Below are 19,883 nucleotides of genomic sequence, written 5' to 3'. Positions count from 1 at the left end.
TAGCGTCTTAATACACTGATGTCCTATTGTGCTACATTGTCTTTCTGGCCTGACTTTCCGGTTTGGTCAATGGGGTGATAACTCCAGATTTACATAAGAGGCCAGAGATTAGTAGAGAAAAAAGCTCTCCCCACCCCTAGCTTATGCGGAACGCTGGGGGGTGATGGGAGGTTAACCAAGCGTCAAGCAACCCGAGGATACCCAAACTCCGCGACAGGACCATCCAAAGGACCTATCCCATATCAAAGCCAGGGTGCCTGTGGCCTCCGCAGCCCTGGGCGCTGCTAACACCGACCCCAAGGAAACGCTGGGCTGCTCATCAGGGTTCCGGCCAGGTTAACTCACTGACCCTACTCACCTCCCCTATGCACAGTCCCATCACCTCCTCCTTCTCGGTGCTCAGAGCGTGGTTGAGACAAACTAGGAAAGCATCCGACTCCAGATGAACCGCCTGTACCGCCTGTACCACCTGCATCGCCATCTTGGTCCGACCCAGCTCAAGTCCGCCTAGGGCCCACTTAGGCCCGACCAACCCTGAGCTCCAGCAAGCGGGTTCCGCGGGGGAGGGGCCTGGGAGCGCGGGAGGGGCGGGGCGGGCGCGAAGCGGGGGCGGAGCTTAGGGAGCTCGGGCCAAGCGGGCGTGTGGGGCGTGGGCGGGGCTCGGGCGTGGGCGGAGCTTAGGGAGCTCGGGCCAGGCGGGCGTGTGGGGAGGGGGCGGGGCTTGGGCGGGGGCGGAGCTTAGGGAGCTCGGGCCAGGCGGGCGTGTGGGGAGGGGGCGGGGCTTGGGCGGGGGCGGGGCGGCCCAGCGGCACCTGGGAAACGCCCGCGCCGGTTAGGGCAGGCGTGGCCGTCGGGGCAGAGGACTGTGGCCGGCGGCGGACAGGGGTTCAGGCCGGGAGGCCGGGACGCAGGGGCGGCTGGGAGGCGGTGCTCCGGGGCCGCAGGCAGACGCGATCTGTGAACGGCGCCGGGGCTGCGGGGCAGGCGCCTCGGGAGCGCCGGCGCCCATTTTGCCCGCCCGCCGACGCGGCCTACACGCTCCGGGGGCAGCGGGGAGGCAGCTCCGCCGCGCGGGTCAGCCCCTCCAGCCAGCGGGACGCTCTTTGGCAATCCCGTCCTGAGCTAGTTAAGATCTTATTTCGTTTCGTTTCCAAGTGGCCCCTGAATTCTGTCCCACTCTCCCTGGACCACTTCCGCTCGCCGGCCCTTGCCTGGAAACTTCGGCGCGGGTGACCTCGGCGCCAGATGCCCCTCGGCTCGCCCCGGGCGCACGTCCTGATCCCCGCTTGATTGGCCCGAGGTGGGGGAACCTGGAAGTTGTAGCCTCGCTGATTCCGAGGCGGATTAATTAGCCCAAGAAACATTATATTCATGTGAGTAACCTCTTGCGCAGACACAGTGCTATACTGTATCTGAAAAAGTATCACTCTCCAACTTGGCTGCTGCTCCTCTCTGCAAAGACTTCTTTACGTATCTGTGTGTTCCAGGGACGGGGCATGGGGGGGGGGGGGGCTTCAGGTTCTATGCAAGGTCGGGGGTGTCCCAGTCGTTACCCTCTCTCCGAGCTGCCTCGGCTTTCGGACGTGGGGAAATGATAGGTAAAAGTCATTTTCTCCCGCCGTATGCCAAATGTGCCAGGGGTTGAACGTAGCGATCTTTCAACTCGCAAGGTTCGGAATTACAGCGGCTCTGGGGAAACGATTCCAAAAAATCAAAGGAAAATCTATGCCGGGCCACCTGCACAGCCCACCCGTGTTTCTGTGTGAGCGATCTCGCTCCTCTCTCTTTCCCGTGGAGTTGGGAAGCCAGGTAGACATGGCAGTACTGGAAAGGGAAATTCCCAAGGTGCTCTCCAAAGAGGTGTTGATGCTTTGCTCTTTTCTCCCTAGTCAGTCCCAACCCGGGTCTTCCCACAGATAGGGCCCTCAAGCCAGTAGGACGGTCCTGGGGTACGTGTGCCAGGAACCTCCATTTTTACCTGATGCTGAAGGATCACGTGGCATAACTTTCCGTGGCTCATGCTGATGCTGATGAAGCTCGGGAGAAATTTCAAGTGTGCAGTTACCATTGGACCCACGCGAATTTCCGCTTAAGTTTCGATTTTGCAAACACATCTTGGCAATGACTTTTCACGGCTAGGATGGCTCTAGCCTGCTGGGGCAAGAGTGAGTGTTGTTATATTTGGGGATGGGATGTTTTGGGTTTATACACTGTCTTGAAGGCACCTTCAAAAAGGAAAACACCTTTGTTGATGTGAATCTTATAATCCAGAACGGCATTCTCTAACTTTGATAATGCTCGTGGCTTCATTGTAGAGCCCTACACGTTTAATAACATGTATGGCAAGCTTCCTATGTGCTAGTACAAAGTACTCACATACTTTGTATCATTTGGAATGCGGCTTTGCAACTTGCTGGCATTTTGACCTCAAGCAAGTTACCTAACTTCTCTGTGCTTTACTTCTCTTATCTCTTTTTTAATAACCCTCCCCTGAGGATATGTTTTTATGGACTTGAGAGGGAGAGAGGAATAGCATTTGCTAGCCTCCTGTGTGCGCTCCAACCTGGGACCAAACCCGCAATCGGGGTAAGTGCCCTAACTGGGAATTGAACCTGCTGCCCACCCTACCAGGGCTATTTCCCTCATCTTTAAGGGGGTGGGGGGAATAGTATGAATCTAATCAGATGAGTATGAAGATTAAAAGTGTCAGTGTATATAAAACACATAGGAAGTGCTACGTAATTGCTGACTATGCTAATCAATATGTTCTTTGATTCTCATTTTACAAATCAGAAAACAGGTGTAGAAAATTCAACTGAGCCGAAACCGGTTTGGCTCAGTGGGTAGAGCGTCGGCCTGCGGACTGAAGGGTCCCAGGTTCCATTCCGGTCAAGGGCAGGTACCTTGGTTGCGAGCACATACCTAGGAGGGGGTGTGCAAGACGCAGCTGGTCGATGATTCTCTCTCATCGATGTTTCTAACTCTCTGTCCTTCTCTTTTCCTCTCTGTAAGAAAATCAATAAAATATATTTTTTAAAAATTCAACTGAGGTCACAAAGCTGGTAAGCGGCAAAACCAGGATTTATACACAGGCCAGTCTGATTTCAGGGTATATGTTCTTGGTATAATTGGGTGAGTTCATGAATTGACTTCAAGGGAAATACGTGTATTTAACTGATTAATGTTTAAAAAACACCTGGAAATTAAAGCATACTATCCTTTTATTTAAAAAAAAAAAAAGACACAAAATAAATTATTCTGTAAAGGAAAAGTAATGGTTTTACTTAGATAACTACCTAAGGAAGCCTTCTATATTTCATACCACCCATTTAAAACATAATTAATTTACAGAACCCCTTACTAAGTCTCTCTAGGCCAGCGTGGTCTCTGTGACATTAAGGTCTCTTTTAGTGCCTTCGTGGACGAGAAAGCTATATAACCACTTCTTTAATGTATTTGAGTTTGCAGCTGGCAGTATTCCTTGAGTTGAGGGTTTATGGTCTGTGTATTGTAGTGCACCTTGTACCTAAGCTTATCTTGAGGTTTAAAGAGATTCATCCCAATTCCAGGCGTCCTGACTTCTGGGAGCGAGTCTTCCGTGCAGAGAAATGCTCTCTAGTCAAAGAAATTTGGGAAGCGTTCAGCAAAATAGTTTCTTGACTACAACACCTGCCAGAGCTTTTACTGCGTTAACGTGCTTTAGGACGCTCTCAGATTCCCAAACTTATTTGACCAGGGAAAAAGTTCGGGGCAAGCATTTCACGCATCCCATTTAGAGAAATGGGGTCCCGTTCATACAGCCTGTGATTTTGTGGGCTCTGATCTCAACCCCTCTCACTCAGCTTTTGCTTTTGTGGCTCTCTGCTGAGGATGTTGGTTAACGTTCCCTTTATGGCTTTTCAGTCCCTGGATCACTGCAGGCGCCTTTTACTGGGCCTGCGTGCTCACTGAGTGGTAGCATAAGTTAAATGTGTTTTATTGATTTTTTTTACAGAGAGGAAGGGAGAGAGAGAGAGAGTTAGAGACATCGATGAGAAATACCGACCAGCTGCCTCCTGCACACCTCCCGCTGGGGATGTGCCCGCAACCAAGGTACTTGCCCCTGACCGGAATCGAACCTGGGACCTTTCAGTCCGCAGGCCACCGCTCTATCCACTGAGCCAAACCGGCTTGCCTCATGCTGCTTTTCGAGCATATTTGGTAATGACTCAGGCCTCTGTAGTGATTCATAGTAACCCAGACCATCATCTCCAATTTGTTTGCCCCCTGGAATCATTTCCTTAACGTGCCAGTGTAACCAGTACAGTTTCGCTTTTCAAAAACAAATTTCAATGTCAATAACGTCGGTTGTTGCTAGGACCTATCTGTAAAGTCGAGATGGTACTGAAACCCATTAACACTTGGTTTCTACTTAAAAAAAAAAAAAAAAAGTAGCCACACTTACTTCTTTTGTACTTAAAATCCAGACTTGAATATATTTTCTTTTGATATTAGCATTCCCTGGGTTTTTGTTTGTATCACTCCTTTCCAAAGCCACGGTGTGGAGGAGAGGCAGAACAATGATATCTATTTGATTAATATTTGAGACTTGGAGGATGCCCAGTACTGTATGATTCCTGCTACCGACGAGCTTCAAGGACCGTACTTGGGGAGAGCCAGGGCTTGTGAAATAAGCAGAGCAAAAAATATGCAAAGAAATATATAATTAGAGGCTAGCCTATGAGTTTAGACATACATGCTATAGTGGTCATAGGGAGGCAAGTCTTTATGGAGAAGGCAGACTTGCACTCGGCCATAATAGTACTGAGGTACAGAGACCCCAGCAGGCATTAGGCAAGTAAGAGCAAGAGCAAGGATATGGAGCTAAAATTAGCCAGTGTTTGGGAGAAAGTTTATCTCCAACGCAGTGGTAGTAGTTCTTCCCAGAATCGGTGACAGATCGCATGTTAGCAACTGAAGCAGGTGAAAGGGTTCAAGACAACTAGTAAATTTCTGCAGGAACCGGAGCGGCGGTGTCGCCTTTAAGAGAAATCAGAATTTGGTTAAGGAGAAGGAGTTTTCTGCCGAAACCGGTTTGGCTCAGTGGATAGAGCGTCGGCCTGTGGACTGAAGGGTCCCGGGTTCGATTCCGGTCAGGGGCATGTACCTTGCTTGCGGACACATTCCCGGTGGGGGCTGTACAGGAGGCAGCTGATCGATGTTTCTGGTTCTCTATCCCTCTCCCTTCCTCTCTGTAAAAAAAAATCAATTATATATATATATATATATATATATATATATATATATATATATATGTGTGTGTGTGTGTGTGTGTATATATATATATATATATATTTTTTTTTTTTTTAAAGGAGAAGGGGTTTCACTTTAGGTGAATTTGAAATAAGGGGACCATGTAAGACAGGACATTTGAAATGAAAGAGCCCTATAAGACGAGCTGGCAATGGCCTCAGCGTCAGGGTACCCTGGGCAAAGCAACGATTATGTTCTTAAATTATTCACTAAAATCAGACCATGTCTGAAGTCTATAAAAGATATTTTCTACTTTCCTTTTAAGGGAAGGTAAACTAGCAGTGTTTAGAAAAAAAAAATCAGGCTCAGATTGTCGGTCTTGAACAAAGAGCCTCGTTTAATCCCTTCTGGCTCACTCCGTCCTGGGCTGCACGGTTCGCTCTGTGTTCTGGCACCTCCTTTGCTCTGGACAGTCTCACTGGAGGGTTTAACAACTTCCCACGCTGTGCTGCGGTTCCTTTCCCACCCAGGGGCAACCCAGTTGGAATGGGAGGCCTGGGTTTTGTGGGGAGACGCCCAGGATTGTACCTGTGCTCTGCCGAAAGTAGAAAGAAGCGCAGTGAACACCGCGCCGTGCAAAGTGCAGGTGAAGCTACTGCGAGGCCCTGGAATGCGACCAGGGCTGGGCAGAGGGTGTACGGGTTCAAGCCCAGTTTGCCCATGTAACGAGTTGATCCAGGAGGTGGGATTGCTCGATACCTCTCGAAGGGCAGAGGGACTTTTCTGGGCTCCCGACTTGGGAAATCATAATTTGAACCCACACTCGTATGGGAAAATGGCCCCCTGTGACATCCTGAGAGGCATTCCTAAGATGACAAGGACCCAGGTGGATTCTTATCATTTTCTCCCATCAGCTCCAAATCGCCATGGTCCCAAAGCCTCTTGCAGCTCAGAAATTCCATGAAGCTACCTTAACTATTTTCCCTAAGACGATTCCCCCCTTCTGGAAATGCCCCAGCTTCTAGACCTTTCTAAGTCACCTGATAAATAGGTCGTCTGCTCTTAAAACAAACTTTTGATTTCAATTTAGAAAGCCACGCACATGATTCGCCTTCCTAGCATCACCTTTTAAAAGGCAAACTGGCCGAAACCGGTTTGGCTCCGTGGATAGAGCGTCTGTCTGTGGACTGAAGGGTCCCAGGTTCGATTCCGGTCAAGGGCATGTACCTTGGTTGCGGGCACATCCCCGGTAGGGGGTGTGCAAGAGGCAGCTGGTCGGTGTTTCTCTCTCATCGACGTTTCTGGCTCTCTCTTTCCCTTCCTCTCTGTAAAAAAATCAATAAAATAAAAAAAAAAGTAAAAGGCAAACTGCTTTTCCACGGGGAGTGGGGCGTGCGGCTGTCTTGCACAATGCATTCCTGCCCAAATAAGTGTGTCCTTGGGCTCACTCCTCCGCATATTCTGCTGCTAACTACACTTCGTCAGACGCTGCTTTGGGAATGCAAGCTTGAGACCACTGCCCAGCTTCCTGTAATGCTAGTCCTCCATTGCCACAGAACTCCATCCCTAACGGAATTCTCGAGTGCTTTGGCCGAGTGTCACTTGGGTGTCTCGCAGGGGAGCTTCCGGTGGCCTCGGTTCTATTTAGACTGTGCAGGCAGACGTAGAGGAAGCTTGGTTCTGGTTGGTGGTTGCTAGTGCCAGCTCACCTTGCTCGCTGATGAGTTCATGCGAACCCAACAAGTCACACCTGTGTCCTGTGTGCGGGCGCTGCAGGCTTAGGTGGAGAAAAGCAGGGCTAGAATTGGAACTCAAAGCCCAGAATGGCAGGAGAGGATGTGGGGGCTCCACCCGATCGCCTCTGGGTTCACCAGGAGGGTATCTACCGAGACGAATACCAGCGCACGTGGGTGGCCGTCGTGGAAGAGGTAACTGTCCGTTTTTGCTTATTTCTTTACATTGATTTTTTTTTGCTTTCAATCAACTTGGTTTCTGACAAGTCGCAGCATCCTGAAAGTCTTTGGTTTTATTTTTCGGTCGTTTCTTTCCACCAGGGGACGTTCCTAAGGGCCCGAATCCAGCAAGTCCAGGTTCCCTTAGGTGACGCAGTCAGACCAAGTGACCTCCTTACCTCCCAGCTACCTCTCATGTGGCAACTCTACCCCGAGCAGCGCTACATGGATAACAACTCGCGCTTGTGGCAGATCCAGCATCACTTAATGGTACACATGTTGCTTAATTTCCCATCTCATTGGGGCTCTTGATAGCAGGGTGCTCCCTAAACTTTTCTTTTCTCTGGCAGGTCAGGGGAGTCCAGGAGCTGTTGCTTAAGCTTTTGCCTGATGACTAACCTGGTATGTATTTTTGTTTCTCCGCTGCCTCTCTTGTCTTCTCTCTCTCTCGCTCTGTTGGGTTGTGGTGATTTTAATGATCTATTCTCTTCCAGGTGCTGGGATTCTGGGAAGAAATGCTCCTCTGTCCCGTTCAATATATGGCAATCACTTCATCCACCACTGCAGTGCGCCCCCCTGTGGGCCTGGGGGAGGGCGTGGGCTGAACAACTACTGCTCAAGAAACGGAAGTTTAGGAAGGGTCATGAAGAACACCGCGAGTGGAACTGCAGAGAGGGGGTCACACAGGCAGAGAGCGAGTCCACAAAAGCACTTACCGTAGTCAGGATTCGTAACTTGAAATCAACTCCTTTGGAAAATGCCATAGAACCTGTAACGGACATCAGCAGCCGGAACTGGGATCGGATGAATCCCACAAAAGTCAGCACCTGCTGCACCACAGATGCTCTGATCACCAAGAACTTGGTACTGATTTAGAGAGAAGAGAGCAGCTCCTAGCAGCATCAACATCTATTGGTCGTTTCTTTGCCCTGCAGCAATTCACCTGCCTTTCCTTCTCCCATCCTGTAAATATCTTGGGTTTTGCTCCAGTATTTCCCATCCCAGTACTGACCTCACTCGGATCTACTAAGAACTTAGGGAGCTCCGGGGGGAGGGGGAGTAAAGGAGGTTATTTGCATTAATGAAATTAGCTACCAAGGCTCCTGGCCCTTTTTCTTTCTGAAATTGTGTCTTCAAATTCTGAGACGTTGCTAATAACCAAAAGAGTGGGCACTTAAGATTTTTCTCTGGTTACAGATATTTTAAATCAGTTTTTTCTGTAAGAGTTCAAAAAAACAAAAACAAAAAACAACCCAAAACAACAACAAAGACATTTTAGCTGCTAAACTACCACTTATCTCAGGGCCAAATAGTGCTGATCCCTAAGAAAGCATTTACTGCCTGATAATTTCCTGGGTTAAAATAGTTATAACATTTTATATGCAAAAAAAACACCTTAGTTTTGCTTTTTAAAAATCTCGGGAATAACTACCATGTAGCAAATCCTTACTGCCTTCCAGGCACAATTCTATGCACTTTGGGTACATGATCACATTTAATTCTTCCACCCATGCTTTGAGGTAGGTATGGTCCCCAGTTTACACATTAATAATAAGGGGGAAGGCTCAAGGAGTTTGCTCATTGCCAAGGGTAGTTTTGTCAATGACAGTTGGGCAGTGGGCAGGTCCTTCAGGCTCCGGCGTCGGCTCCTCTAGCCCAGCATCGGTTTACAATATTCAGGATGAATTTATTGAATTCAAGGGTCTTTATTTCCATGTAAAGCTACTTACCTCTTTCGAGTCAAATGAAATGGATATTATAAAAAAATACAGTTGATTCATCCTATGAACGGGAAGAGTATTTCTCAGTGTAATTGTCTTCCAGCAATTGGAGGGGCGTACTGCTCGTCTCTGCAGAAAATTCCTTCTAGAGGGGCTTTAAAGTCTTTATAAATAAAAGGCAAAATAAAAATCATTTTTCTTATTTTAGTTTACTGGATATGCTGCAGAAGGATCCGTGCCAGAAACAAGCCTGTGAAATACAGAAATGTTTACAAGGTACTATGTTCAATGTTTTTTTTTAAAATATATTTTCCACTTTATCTGGGAAGCAACTACAAGATACCAGTTGTTCTTTTTATCAGCCCCGAAGACTCAGCATCAACGAAAATCCTTGTTTAATGCCTATTCTTGAGCTTTCCATTTTATGATGTAAGCAATATTCTCTGTAAAACCTTTTGATCCAAAGTGTTCATGTATAAATGCCATTTTATTCATCCCTTTCTCCAAATTTAAGAAAAATGAAAAATCTTTTTCACAAATTAATTTCTTCCAAATAAATAAACTGATTTGAACTAGCAACCCATGACTTAGAAAAAAGAATCAAGTTAGAACTGGTTACATCCCTTGCCACAGTGTGGGAGGGTTGAGGGCTGGAAGGACTCAGAGTTAGCATTAATCATTCCCTGCATGACAATCACAGCCAAAAGGGCTTTAAACATATGAAGTCATTTGGTAATTTCATCCATGAGGTAGATGTCACTGTGACCTCCATTTTACAGATGTGGAAATGAACACAGAAGTTACATAACTTGCCCAGAGTCACACAACTAATAAGGGTTACAGTGAGGGTTTGAATCCCGCTGGTGTGGCTACAAACCTGGACTCAGCAACTCCATTATACTCTGCGTCAGTGGTCGGCAAACTCATTAATCAACAGAGCCAAATATCAACAGTACAACAATTGAAATTTCTTTTGAGAGCCAAATTTTTTAAACTTCAACTTCTTCAGCCCTGGCCATTTTGGCTTGGTGGATAGAGCATCAGGCCGTGGACTGGCGTCCTGGGTTCGATTCCGGTCAAGGGCATGTACCTTGGTTGCAGGCACATCCCCAGTAGGGGGTGTGCAGGAGGCAGCTGATCGATGTTTCTCTCTCATCGATGTTTCTGACTACCCCTATCCCTTCCTCTCTGTTAAAAAAAATCAATAAAATATATTTTTAAAAAACTTCTTCTAACGCCACTTCTTCAAAATAGACTCGCCCAGGCCGTGGTATTTTGTGGAAGGGGCCAAAGAGCTGCATGTGGCTCGCGAGCCGCAGTTTGCCGACCACTGCTATGGGTGTTCAGAATTGTCTTTCCTATCATAGGCTAACTCCCATGCACCCCATTTCAGTATCGAGGGACTCAAGTCAATTGAAGCTGATCTAGAACCGTTAGTTCAAGTCCTCCTTGACTTAGGATCTATGTATATCGGTCTGCAAATATTTTCTATAAAGGTCCAAACAGGAAATAGTTTAGGCTTTGGAGGCCAGGAGGTCTTTGTTGGAGAGAGAGAGGGAAGGAGGGCAAGCAAATTATAACCCCTTAAAAATGTAAAAACCATTATCAGCTCACTACTGTAAAAAAGGGTTAACCCTGAGGCTGCAGTTTCAAACCTGTGATGCACAGACTTGGCAGGGAAGGTCTAGCAGCCACCTTAAACTGTATGCAAAATAACATGCAGGGTATGTGCATTTTTCTAATTCACCAAATTGTAAAGGAATTAGAGACCAAGGAACATAAACTGTTAACTCAACCTTAAGGAAAATGAACCCAGTTGGTTGAGCTTTGAGGTCGACCTATGAACCAGAAGGTCACAGTTCAATTCCTGGTCAGGGCGCATGCCTAGGTTGCAGCTGGATCCCCAGTGGGGGGCGTGCAAGAGGCAGCCGATCGATGATTCTCTCTCATCATTGATGTTTCTCTCTCTCCCTTCCTCTCTGAAATCAATAAAAATATATTTTTTTAAAAAGAAGAGTCCTGGCTGGTGTGGCTCAGTGGATAGAGCATCGGCCTGGCGACTCAAGGGTCCCAGGTTCGATTCCGGTCAAGGGCATGTACCTTGGTTGCGGGCACATCCCCAGTAGGGGGTGTGCAAGAGGCAGCTGGTCCATGTTTCTCTCTCATGGATGTTTCTAACTCTATCCCGCTCCCTCTCTGTAAAAAAAAAATCAATAAAATATAGTTTTTAAAAAATAAAAGAAAATGATATAGAAAAATACCTTTTGACCACCACTCTAAATCACACTTTTCTTCCTGGTCTCGAAGAATTCAGTAGACTTTGATATATCCTTTCATCCGGGTCTGTAGGTACATACAGTGAAGTAAAAAAGGAGTGGGAAGCATTGATCTACTATAAACACCCCCTGTGCCTTAGTCCTACAAGATCATGACTAGATTCTGCCTGTTTTTCAGCCAACAACTACATGGAATCTAAGTGTCAGGCTGTCATCCAAGAGCTTCGTAAATGTTGTGCTCGCTATCCCAAGGGAAGATCTCTCGTCTGTTCAGGATTTGAGAAAGAAGAGGAAGAAAAGCTGGCACTGAAGCCCACATCAAAGTAAAGTTCTGCAGAGAAGTTCAATGCTGCATCACGTTTCCACCAAGCGAGCTCTATTTATCCTCCTGACTCTTCAGGCCAGGTAGCAGCAAATAGCAAATGAAAGAGTCAACTATTAAAGTCAATAAATATGCCACCTATGCAGAACAGATAGAAATAGATTAAACAAATATGTAGAATGTAATAAAACTGAGCTGCTAAAATAAACCTGTTATGTGAAAAAATTTTGGTTTGGTACTGTGATATCATCTCTTACAGGAAATATATATTTGGGTTTTTTCCTCCATTCTAGACACAAACTTCCTAAACCCTTTGGAATTTCCTAAGTGATAAGAAAGATAAAGGTTTCTACTTACCTTAATGAGGTGACTTTTAATGAGGAAAGCTGGGGGCTGGTTGCCATGGGAACCACATGGTTAGAGGGTTGGAACTTTTAGTCCCCACCCCCATACCCATGCCCAACTTCTGGGGAAAGGGACTGGGGCTGGAGAAGATTAAGTTCAGTCACTAGTAGCCAATAATTTAATCAGTCAAGTAAAGTGTTTGGTGAAAACATCCCTCCTGTGACAGCTTTGATGGATTACATGCTAAATTCAAAGGTTTCTCTAACCCAACTCCATACTCGTTGTCTATATATATAAAAGCCTAAGCAACCATTCAGCCGGTAGCTATGATGGGCACTGACCACCAGGGGGCAGACACTCAACACACAGGGATGAAACATGGAACAGATTAATGAATCTCAGAGGGAAGGGGGAAGGTTAGGAGGGTGGGAAGAGATTAACCAAAGATCTTACACTGAGTGGCCATACTACAATATGATCTCTGAACACATCATAATCTGGCCACTCTGTGTATGTGTGTATACATACATATATATATATTAGAAGCCCAGTGCATGAATTCGTGCATGGGTGGTCGGTCATCCTGGCCAGGGGGAAGGACATGGGTGGTTGGCCAACCTGCCTGCTGGTCGAACTCCTGGTTGAGTGGACAATTTGTATATTAGCCTTTTATTATATAGGATATACACTGGCCAGATTATTATGTGTTCAGAGATCATAATAATCTGGCCACTCAGTGTATATATATACTAGAGGCCTAGTACATGGATTCATGCACCAGTGGGTCCCTCAGCCTGGCAGAAGCCAGCAGTCCGACATCCCTCAAGGATTGTGAGAGGGTACAGGCCAAGCCAAGGGACCCCACCCAGTGCATGAATCTTAGTATTTCCAATAATTTAAAGCAAAGTGTCTTCCCAAATGCAAGAAAGAGCATTTCTTTCTGCCTTTGCATCCCCATCACAGTGCCTGGCCAGAAGGCATGTCAGCGAGTGAGTGGTAGAAAAGACATAGAAATGATTCTTGTTTTTAATGACCCCTAATTTATCATGAGAGAACTTTACTGGAAGTCAGACAGGTGGCAACTGAATTAGAATCTTAGGTGGTTTATCTATATTTTTACTAGCGGCCTAGCACAGGGCGGGTCTCAGCCCATCCGTTCTCCTGCCTGGCTCCTCCCGCCTTGCACCCCCCCTCCCGCCCCATCCCCTGTCTGTTGCCAGCCCTTCTCCAGTCACTGTTCCCATGAGCTAACAGCGCCAGCCCCGGGCACCAGCAGCAGGTTTGAGCTCCAGGTGGGACCATGGCTTGCGGGAGCAAAGAATTTTCAGTAACCACCAGAGACTTGCCCCAATGGCAGTGACCAGAGCCCCACCTTGGTATGGCACCCCCACTCACCTGCTCCACCATTCCGCTGCTGCCAATGCCCACCATGTTCCACATATGCCCCTTGGTGGTCAGCGCACGTCATAGCAACCAGTTGTTCGGTTGTTCCGCCGTTCTATTTGCATAGTAGCCTTTTATTATATAGGAGGATAATCAAAACTGATTATAGCAGGTCCTGGTATTAATACAAGGCTGCTAAAGGAAACCTGATGACAGTTATCAGTGACTTCTGTGTGTGTGTGTTGGGGGAGGGGAATCCTCACCTGAGGATTTTCCCCATCGGTTTTTACAGTGGGAGAGATAGAAACATGAATGTGAGAGAAACACATCAATTGGTTGCGGTTGCTTCTCATTCACACCCCAACTGGGGCCAGGGATCAAGCCTGCAACCAGTGTACATGCCCTTGATCAGAATCAAACCTGAGACCCTTCAATCCACAGGCCGACACTCAATCCACCAAGCCAAACTGGCTAGGACTATTAGTGACTTCTTATAGTGGACAGGGTGGCCAGTATCAAACAGGCCATTTGCTTTCCTCCCTTCCCCCCAAACAGAAAAAAGAGAAAGGTGACTTTCTAAGCAAGAGCAGGAAAAAATTCTGATAGGCTCTTATCTTAGTCCACGCTGCTATGACAAAATACCACAGACAAGACATTTCTTTCTCACAGTTCTGGCAGCTGGAAGGCCAAGGCCAAGGAACCACAGACTGAGTATCTGGTGAGAGCCTGATGCCTGATTTATAGATGGCTGCCTTCTCACTGTGTCTTCATGTAGTGGAAGGTGAGGGGCTCTGGGGGACCTCTTTCCTAAGGGTATTAACCCTTCACGAGGGCTCCACCCCATGAACTAATCATCTTCCAAAGGCCCCACAGCCAAATACCGTTACGTTGGGAGTTAGAATTTCAAATGTGGCTGAAACCGATTTGGCTCAGTGGATAGAGTGTTGGCCTGTGGACTGAAAGGTCCCAGGTTCGATTCCAGTCAAAGGCATGTACCTTGGTTGCAGGCACATCCCCAGTAGGGGTATGCAAGAGGCAGCTGATCGATGATTCTCTCTCGTTGATGTTTCTAACTCTCTATCCGTCTCCCTTCCTCTCTATAAAAAAATTAATAAAATATATTTTTTTTAAAAAGAATTTCACATGTGAACTTGGGGGTGCACAAACATTCAGTCCCTACAAGGATCCTTCCTCGCCTCTTCTAGCATGCTACACAGAGCCTGCATTGCTTGAATGGACTGAGATAGTCCCTGATGTGCAAATATAATTATTATTTGAGACCAGTTGTTCTTTTAAGGACCATTCCCCAAAGAGTTTCTAGGAATTTCTATAATGGGGGGGTGGGGGTCTTCTGTGTTCAGATATGTCTGGGGCATGCTAGGTTAAACCCAGTATGGGGTCACACAAGGATATAGCCCAAGTCCCCCGCCCCGCCCCCAGTCAGTTGAATGTTGTTTGCCTGGCCAGTGGCCACAAGAAACAGAGCAGCACAGACCCAGGTGTCTTCCCACGTCCTTGACAGCCAACAAGTCTCAGCAGACCCTGTTTGTCCTTGGCCTGCACTCAAGCCATTCCAAGCATGGCACCGCCCCCTCCCCTCTGCTAGATAAGCCCCCGCCAGACCCTGGCAGGGTTGGGAAACTTACCCAACAGGCAGCCATTGGATCTTCCCCATGTGGAAGTCATAAAGGCTACGTCCTGGCCTGCCGGCATGGCTCCGTGGTTGAGTGTTGACCTATGAACCAGGACAGTGGTCGGCAAATTCATTAGTCAACAGAGCCAAATATTAACAGGACAATTGAAATTTCTTTTGAGCCCTAGCCGGTTTGGCTCAGTGGTAGAGCGTCGGTCTGCGGACTGAAAGGTCCCGGGTTCGATTCCGGTCAAGGGCATGTACCTTGATTGTGGGCACATCCCCAGGGGAGGGGGTGTGGGATGCAGCTGATTGATGTTTCTCTCTCATCGATGTTTCTAACTCTCTATCCCTCTTCCTTCCTCTCTGTTAAAAAAAAAAAAAAAATCAATAAAAAAATATTTTAAAAAATAATAAACACATAAATACATAAATAAAGGCTATGTCCTCCTTTGGTCCCCCACATGTTTTTTTCGGACTATCAAAGAGCAGTCTGGTGCTCGTGAAATCAGAGCCCTTACATTGCACACAAGTAAACAGGTTTCTTTCCTTTAAGATTTCAGAGCTTTTCGTATGCTAATGTGAATGATGCCTCTTTGCAAGGACTATTGTACGCAGTAGTTTTCAAAGTTGTAGCCAGCGAACCCACTCTGTGGACAACATCTCTCAGGGTGAATGTTCTCCAGAGAAACTTGGAGAAATGGAGCCTTAGAGATGTTTGGTCCACGTACCAGATTAGCAGTGCTACAAGTTCATGAAATCATCCAAGTGAACCCTGTGTGAGTAGTGAAACAATTTATTGATTTCAGAGAAGAAGGGAGAGGAAGAGGGAGAGGGAAAGACAGAAACATCATTGATGAAAATCATTGATAGGCTGCCTCCTGCACGCCACCTACTGGGGATAGAGCGCACAACCGGAGCAAGCACCCTGACTGGGAATCCAACTGTGACTTCCTGGTTCATAGGTCAATGCTCAACCACTGAGCCACGCCGGCTGAGCAGTAGTGAAACAATTTCATAAAACATTTAAAAACTATGTTTATATTATATACAAGTCTAAATTACATTTAAAATGGTCAATTGAGCCGAAACCGGTTTGGCTCAGTGGTAGAGCGTCGGTCTGCGGACTGAAAGGTCCCAGGTTCGATTCTGGTCAAGGGCATGTACATTGGTTGCGGGCATATCCCCGGAAGGGGGTGTGCAAGAGGCAGCTGGTCGATGTTTCTCTCTCATCGACATTTCTAGCTCTCTATCCCTCTCTCCTCCTCTCTGCAAAAAATCAATAAAATATATTTAAAAAATAAAATGGTCAATTGATAGTGGTGCTGGGACTTACATTAGGAATCATATGATCAAATAGATTGCTTTTCTATGCTTTACTACAAAATTATTTTTATTGAATTAATTACTCATTTCAAACTTTTAAATTTGTTTCCTGAAAGCAATAAAATATAAAACATTGTTTCTAAAGCACATTATTTAGGGATTTGAAAGCTTCAAGTCAATCGTTCCTTCCTATCTTTTAGATTCAGTCCTGTTTCAGTTTAAATCAGCATCTATTGGCAGACACTGATTGAAATGTTATTCTTCTTAGCTATTATGACAGAAAAAATCAAATCCTATCAAATAAAGAGGGAATATGCTAAATGACCATCACTCCGTCACAAAGATGGCTGCACCCACAGCTGAGGCCAAGTTCCCATAAGGAGCCTTAATGAGCAATCAGCAGGGACCTTACCCAACAGGCAGCCATTGGATCTTCCCCATGTGGAAGTCATAAAGGCTACGCCCTCCCCCACCCCCGTGGGGCTTGACAGGAGACTTCAGGCCACACACCCCACCTGGCAGAGATGACAGGGGACCTCACGCCCCACCCCCAGCCCTGGCATCGGGCTGGGGACCTCAGGCTGCACCACCGCCTCAGTGCCAGGTCAGGGAACCGGAGGCCGTGTCCCCTGCCCTGCAGGGCTTACCATGGGACCTCCAGGTGCACTTCCTGTCCTGGTGCTGGACTAGGGGACCTCAAGGCATGCTCCCCAGTCTGGGCTGGGGAACCTCAGGCCACACACCCCATCCTGGCACCACGCCAGGGGACCTGAGGCTATGCCCCCCTGCCCAGCAGGGCTTGACAAGAGTGTGAATGGCCAGATCTGGATCTAGCCCAATTGGGGGGGGGGGGGGGGGACGACCCAGCCTGGTCTGGGTCTCATGTGATTTTGAGGTGTATATGGATGGGCAGGGACTTGACTCTAGGTCCCATGGTGCACCCCAGACTCTGACAGGAGGAAGGTTTTCATATACATTTTATTCATTTTCTTTCGTCTCTGACACTTCTATTATAGAGAAAGGGCAAATAGCAATATTATTTCCTCTAATTAATTCCCTTTTAGTGTGCACAAATTTCATGCACTGGGTCACTAGTAGCCACCAGAGAAGCTTAAAGTTACAGTTTTTTATAAGTTAGGGACCGTGATTCGCATTGAATCTGTCTTCAGGGCCGAACTGGGAAGGTGAGAACTATGCTATCATCCTGCATTTTAGAAGCTAAAAAGCTTGTAAATGGGCTCTTAGTGATGATAAGTTTAATCACTTGGTTAAGTAGTGACTGACAGACCTCCAGGCTGGAAAGTTCCTTTTCCCTCTATAATGGATATATGGGGCTATACACTGAGTGGACAGATTATTCTGACCTCTGAACCCATAATAATCTGGCCACTCAGTGCATATATTAGAGGCACGGTGCATGAATTCGTGCATGGGAGGGGTCCGGCCAGCCTGGCCAGGGGGAGGAAACATGGGCAGTTGGCTGGCTTGCCTGCTGGTCAAACTCCTGGGTGAGGGGACAATTTGCATATTAGCCTTTTATTATATAGGCTATACACCGAGTGGCCAGATTATTATGCGTTCAGAGATCATCATAATCTGGCCACTTATGTTGGTGCCCTACAAATATCCCACAACCTTTCACCTAATAGCTGTAGCATCCCCTGGGGACAAAAGGCCCTGCTCTGCCATGATGCTAGGCTCTACAGCAGCGGTTCTAAACCTGTGGGTCACCTAAGACCATCGGATAACACAGATATTTACATTACGATTCATAACAGTAGCAAAATTTCAGTTATGAAGCAGCAACAAAAATAATGTTATGGTTGGGGGTCACCACAACATGGGGAACTGTATTAAAGGGTCGTGGCATTTGAAAGGCTGAGAACCACTGTGCTAGAGTAACACTGCTTTTCCCTGCATCCACTCCACACTATCTCCATAAAATTTAATACTACACTTACGTTCGGCACCTGATGTTGTATGGCATTTAACCTAAAAAGCTTTAAAGGGTCTGTTAAGTAATCACTTATTTATTTTTTAGAGAGAAAGGGAGAGTGAGAGAACCATCAGGATTGATTGGTTGTCTCCTGCACGCCCCCTACTGGGGATGGTTCCCATGTTCAACCAACTGAGCAACATTGCACAAGTATTCGCTTTTATTAACTTTTTATTAATTTCAGAGAGAGGGAGAGGAAGATATAGAAACTTGAAAGATGACGCCGGGTCCAGTTTGGCTCAGTGGATAGAGCGTCGGCTTGGGGACTGAAAGGTCCCGGGTTCGATTCTGGTCAAGGGCATGTACCTTGGTTGCGGGCACATCCCCAGTAGGGGGTGTGCAAGAGGCAGCTGATCGATGACTCTCTCTCATTGATGTTTCTGACTCTCTATCTCCCTTCCTCTCCATACAAAATCAATAAAATATATTTAAAAAAAAAAAGAAAAGAAAGAAACTTCAATGATGAGAGAATCACTAGTCTGCTGCCTCCTGCACGCCCCCTACAGGGGGCTCCCACAACCCAAGCATATGTCCTTGATCGGAATCAAACCTGGATCCTTTCAGTCCACAAGCCTCCCGCTCTAGCCACTGAGCTAAGCCATCTAGGCAGAAGTACTGTATCCACTTTTAACAGAACTATAATTGTATTAACACCAGCTTCCCACTCTGTACTTCAGTAGTTTTCAACCTTGGCTGCTCATTAGAAACCCTTGAGGCATGTCAAAAACTCAGGCTGGCCTGGCCTGTGTGTAGCTCAGTGGTTGAACATCAACCCAAGAACCAGGAGTTCACAGTCCGACTCCCAGTCAGGGCACACACCTCGGTGATTGGCTCCTTCCCCAGTAGGATTTAATTATTCAAATAATAACATATTTGAAACAAAAATAATGTCTTCCGACTTTAATCACCCCCTGTCTTCTGCCAGCATCCATGAGATGGGTAACTGCCCAGGACCAATAGGGAGGGCTTTCACCCAAGTAGTAGGCCAGGCAAGGAAGTGAAGCCACGCCCCTCGGTCCTGCTGCTTAAAGGTCCTAGGCTGAGTGGCGAGAGATTGAACCAAACAGGGAAGCAGGAGCAAAATCTCATTAGTATGTTCTCACAATGACAGTGGCATGACCAGAGGTGCTCAGGCAATAATCAGGTGAGCGCAAACAGCACCGACGGGTCTCTTCATAGGAGAAAGAAACATCCTGAGTATTTGTTGAACCTGAACGTAGCCTTGTAAAGCGAAAACACCCCTGGATCCCTCTCTCTCCTCTGACGCCAGGAAGAACTTGGGGGAGAAGGGATTCGAGCATATGGCTCTACTGTATCCGGCCCCAAGTCCTCACCCTAGCCAGTTCCATCGCAGGAGGAACACTGGGTCAAAGGATGGCCCAGAGTGGGGAGGATGCTGCGGTGTGAGGAACCAGAGGGTAGGTGAGCCTCCTTGGGGCTCCAGCCACCAGGTGTGGATGTTTTGTGCTGATACCTACTAATAAATACATCGCTCAGTGCCAGAGGTTAGTCTCCCATTGGGATAAAAAGCTACAGGCTGAGAAGCCCTGAGTGGGTCGTTACACGTTCCTGCCAGCAGGGGGCGACAAAACTATGACTGTGTTCAAAGTCAAGTTGCTGGGACAGAACCATACAGTATACGCTGAATCGCTCAGTTAAGTCAAGGAAAAACTCCTGTCTCCCCCTCCTCCGCCCCC

At 47.1% G+C, this 19,883-nt stretch overlaps 3 protein-coding genes across 6 annotated transcripts in view; 2 read left to right on the top strand and 1 right to left on the bottom strand.

Moving 5' to 3' along the window:
* Positions 1-569, bottom strand: part of BRCC3 (BRCA1/BRCA2-containing complex subunit 3) — a 34,429-nt gene extending 33,860 nt beyond the window's left edge. For 2 of the 3 annotated variants that reach the window (XM_036415746.2, XM_045573497.1), the window contains exon 1: positions 359-569. In XM_036415746.2, the coding sequence (XP_036271639.1) occupies positions 359-481 (123 nt within the window). In that variant the 5' untranslated portion in view covers positions 482-569. The remainder of the gene's footprint in view (positions 1-358) is intronic. The other variant, XM_036415747.2, reaches the window with a different exon arrangement.
* A 232-nt stretch (positions 570-801) lies between these two features.
* MTCP1 (mature T cell proliferation 1) lies at positions 802-11,462 on the top strand. 2 transcript variants are annotated; one of them, XM_036415749.2, is made up of 7 exons: positions 802-1,373; positions 6,977-7,160; positions 7,287-7,454; positions 7,535-7,586; positions 7,679-8,149; positions 9,114-9,181; positions 11,360-11,462. In XM_036415749.2, exons 2-4 carry the CDS (start codon positions 7,056-7,058, stop codon positions 7,580-7,582), a joined length of 321 nt encoding a protein of 106 aa, XP_036271642.1. In that variant the 5' UTR covers positions 802-1,373; positions 6,977-7,055; the 3' UTR covers positions 7,583-7,586; positions 7,679-8,149; positions 9,114-9,181; positions 11,360-11,462. The 2 variants fall into 2 exon arrangements, with proteins under 2 accessions (XP_036271642.1, XP_036271641.1); XM_036415748.2 differs by having other exon boundaries at positions 804-1,373; positions 7,009-7,160.
* On the top strand, positions 8,465-11,609 carry CMC4 (C-X9-C motif containing 4). Its single transcript, XM_036415752.2, has 3 exons — positions 8,465-8,704; positions 9,114-9,181; positions 11,360-11,609. The coding sequence occupies exons 1-3, from the start codon at positions 8,655-8,657 to the stop codon at positions 11,506-11,508; spliced, it is 267 nt and encodes an 88-aa protein (XP_036271645.1). The 5' UTR covers positions 8,465-8,654; the 3' UTR covers positions 11,509-11,609.
* The last annotated feature ends 8,274 nt before the right edge of the window (positions 11,610-19,883 follow it).

Source organism: Pipistrellus kuhlii, unplaced genomic scaffold (assembly GCF_014108245.1).
Source record: "Pipistrellus kuhlii isolate mPipKuh1 unplaced genomic scaffold, mPipKuh1.p scaffold_m20_p_51, whole genome shotgun sequence".
In the NCBI taxonomy this organism is placed as follows: Eukaryota; Metazoa; Chordata; class Mammalia; order Chiroptera; family Vespertilionidae; genus Pipistrellus; species Pipistrellus kuhlii.
This window is presented reverse-complemented; position numbering and strand designations above follow the sequence as displayed.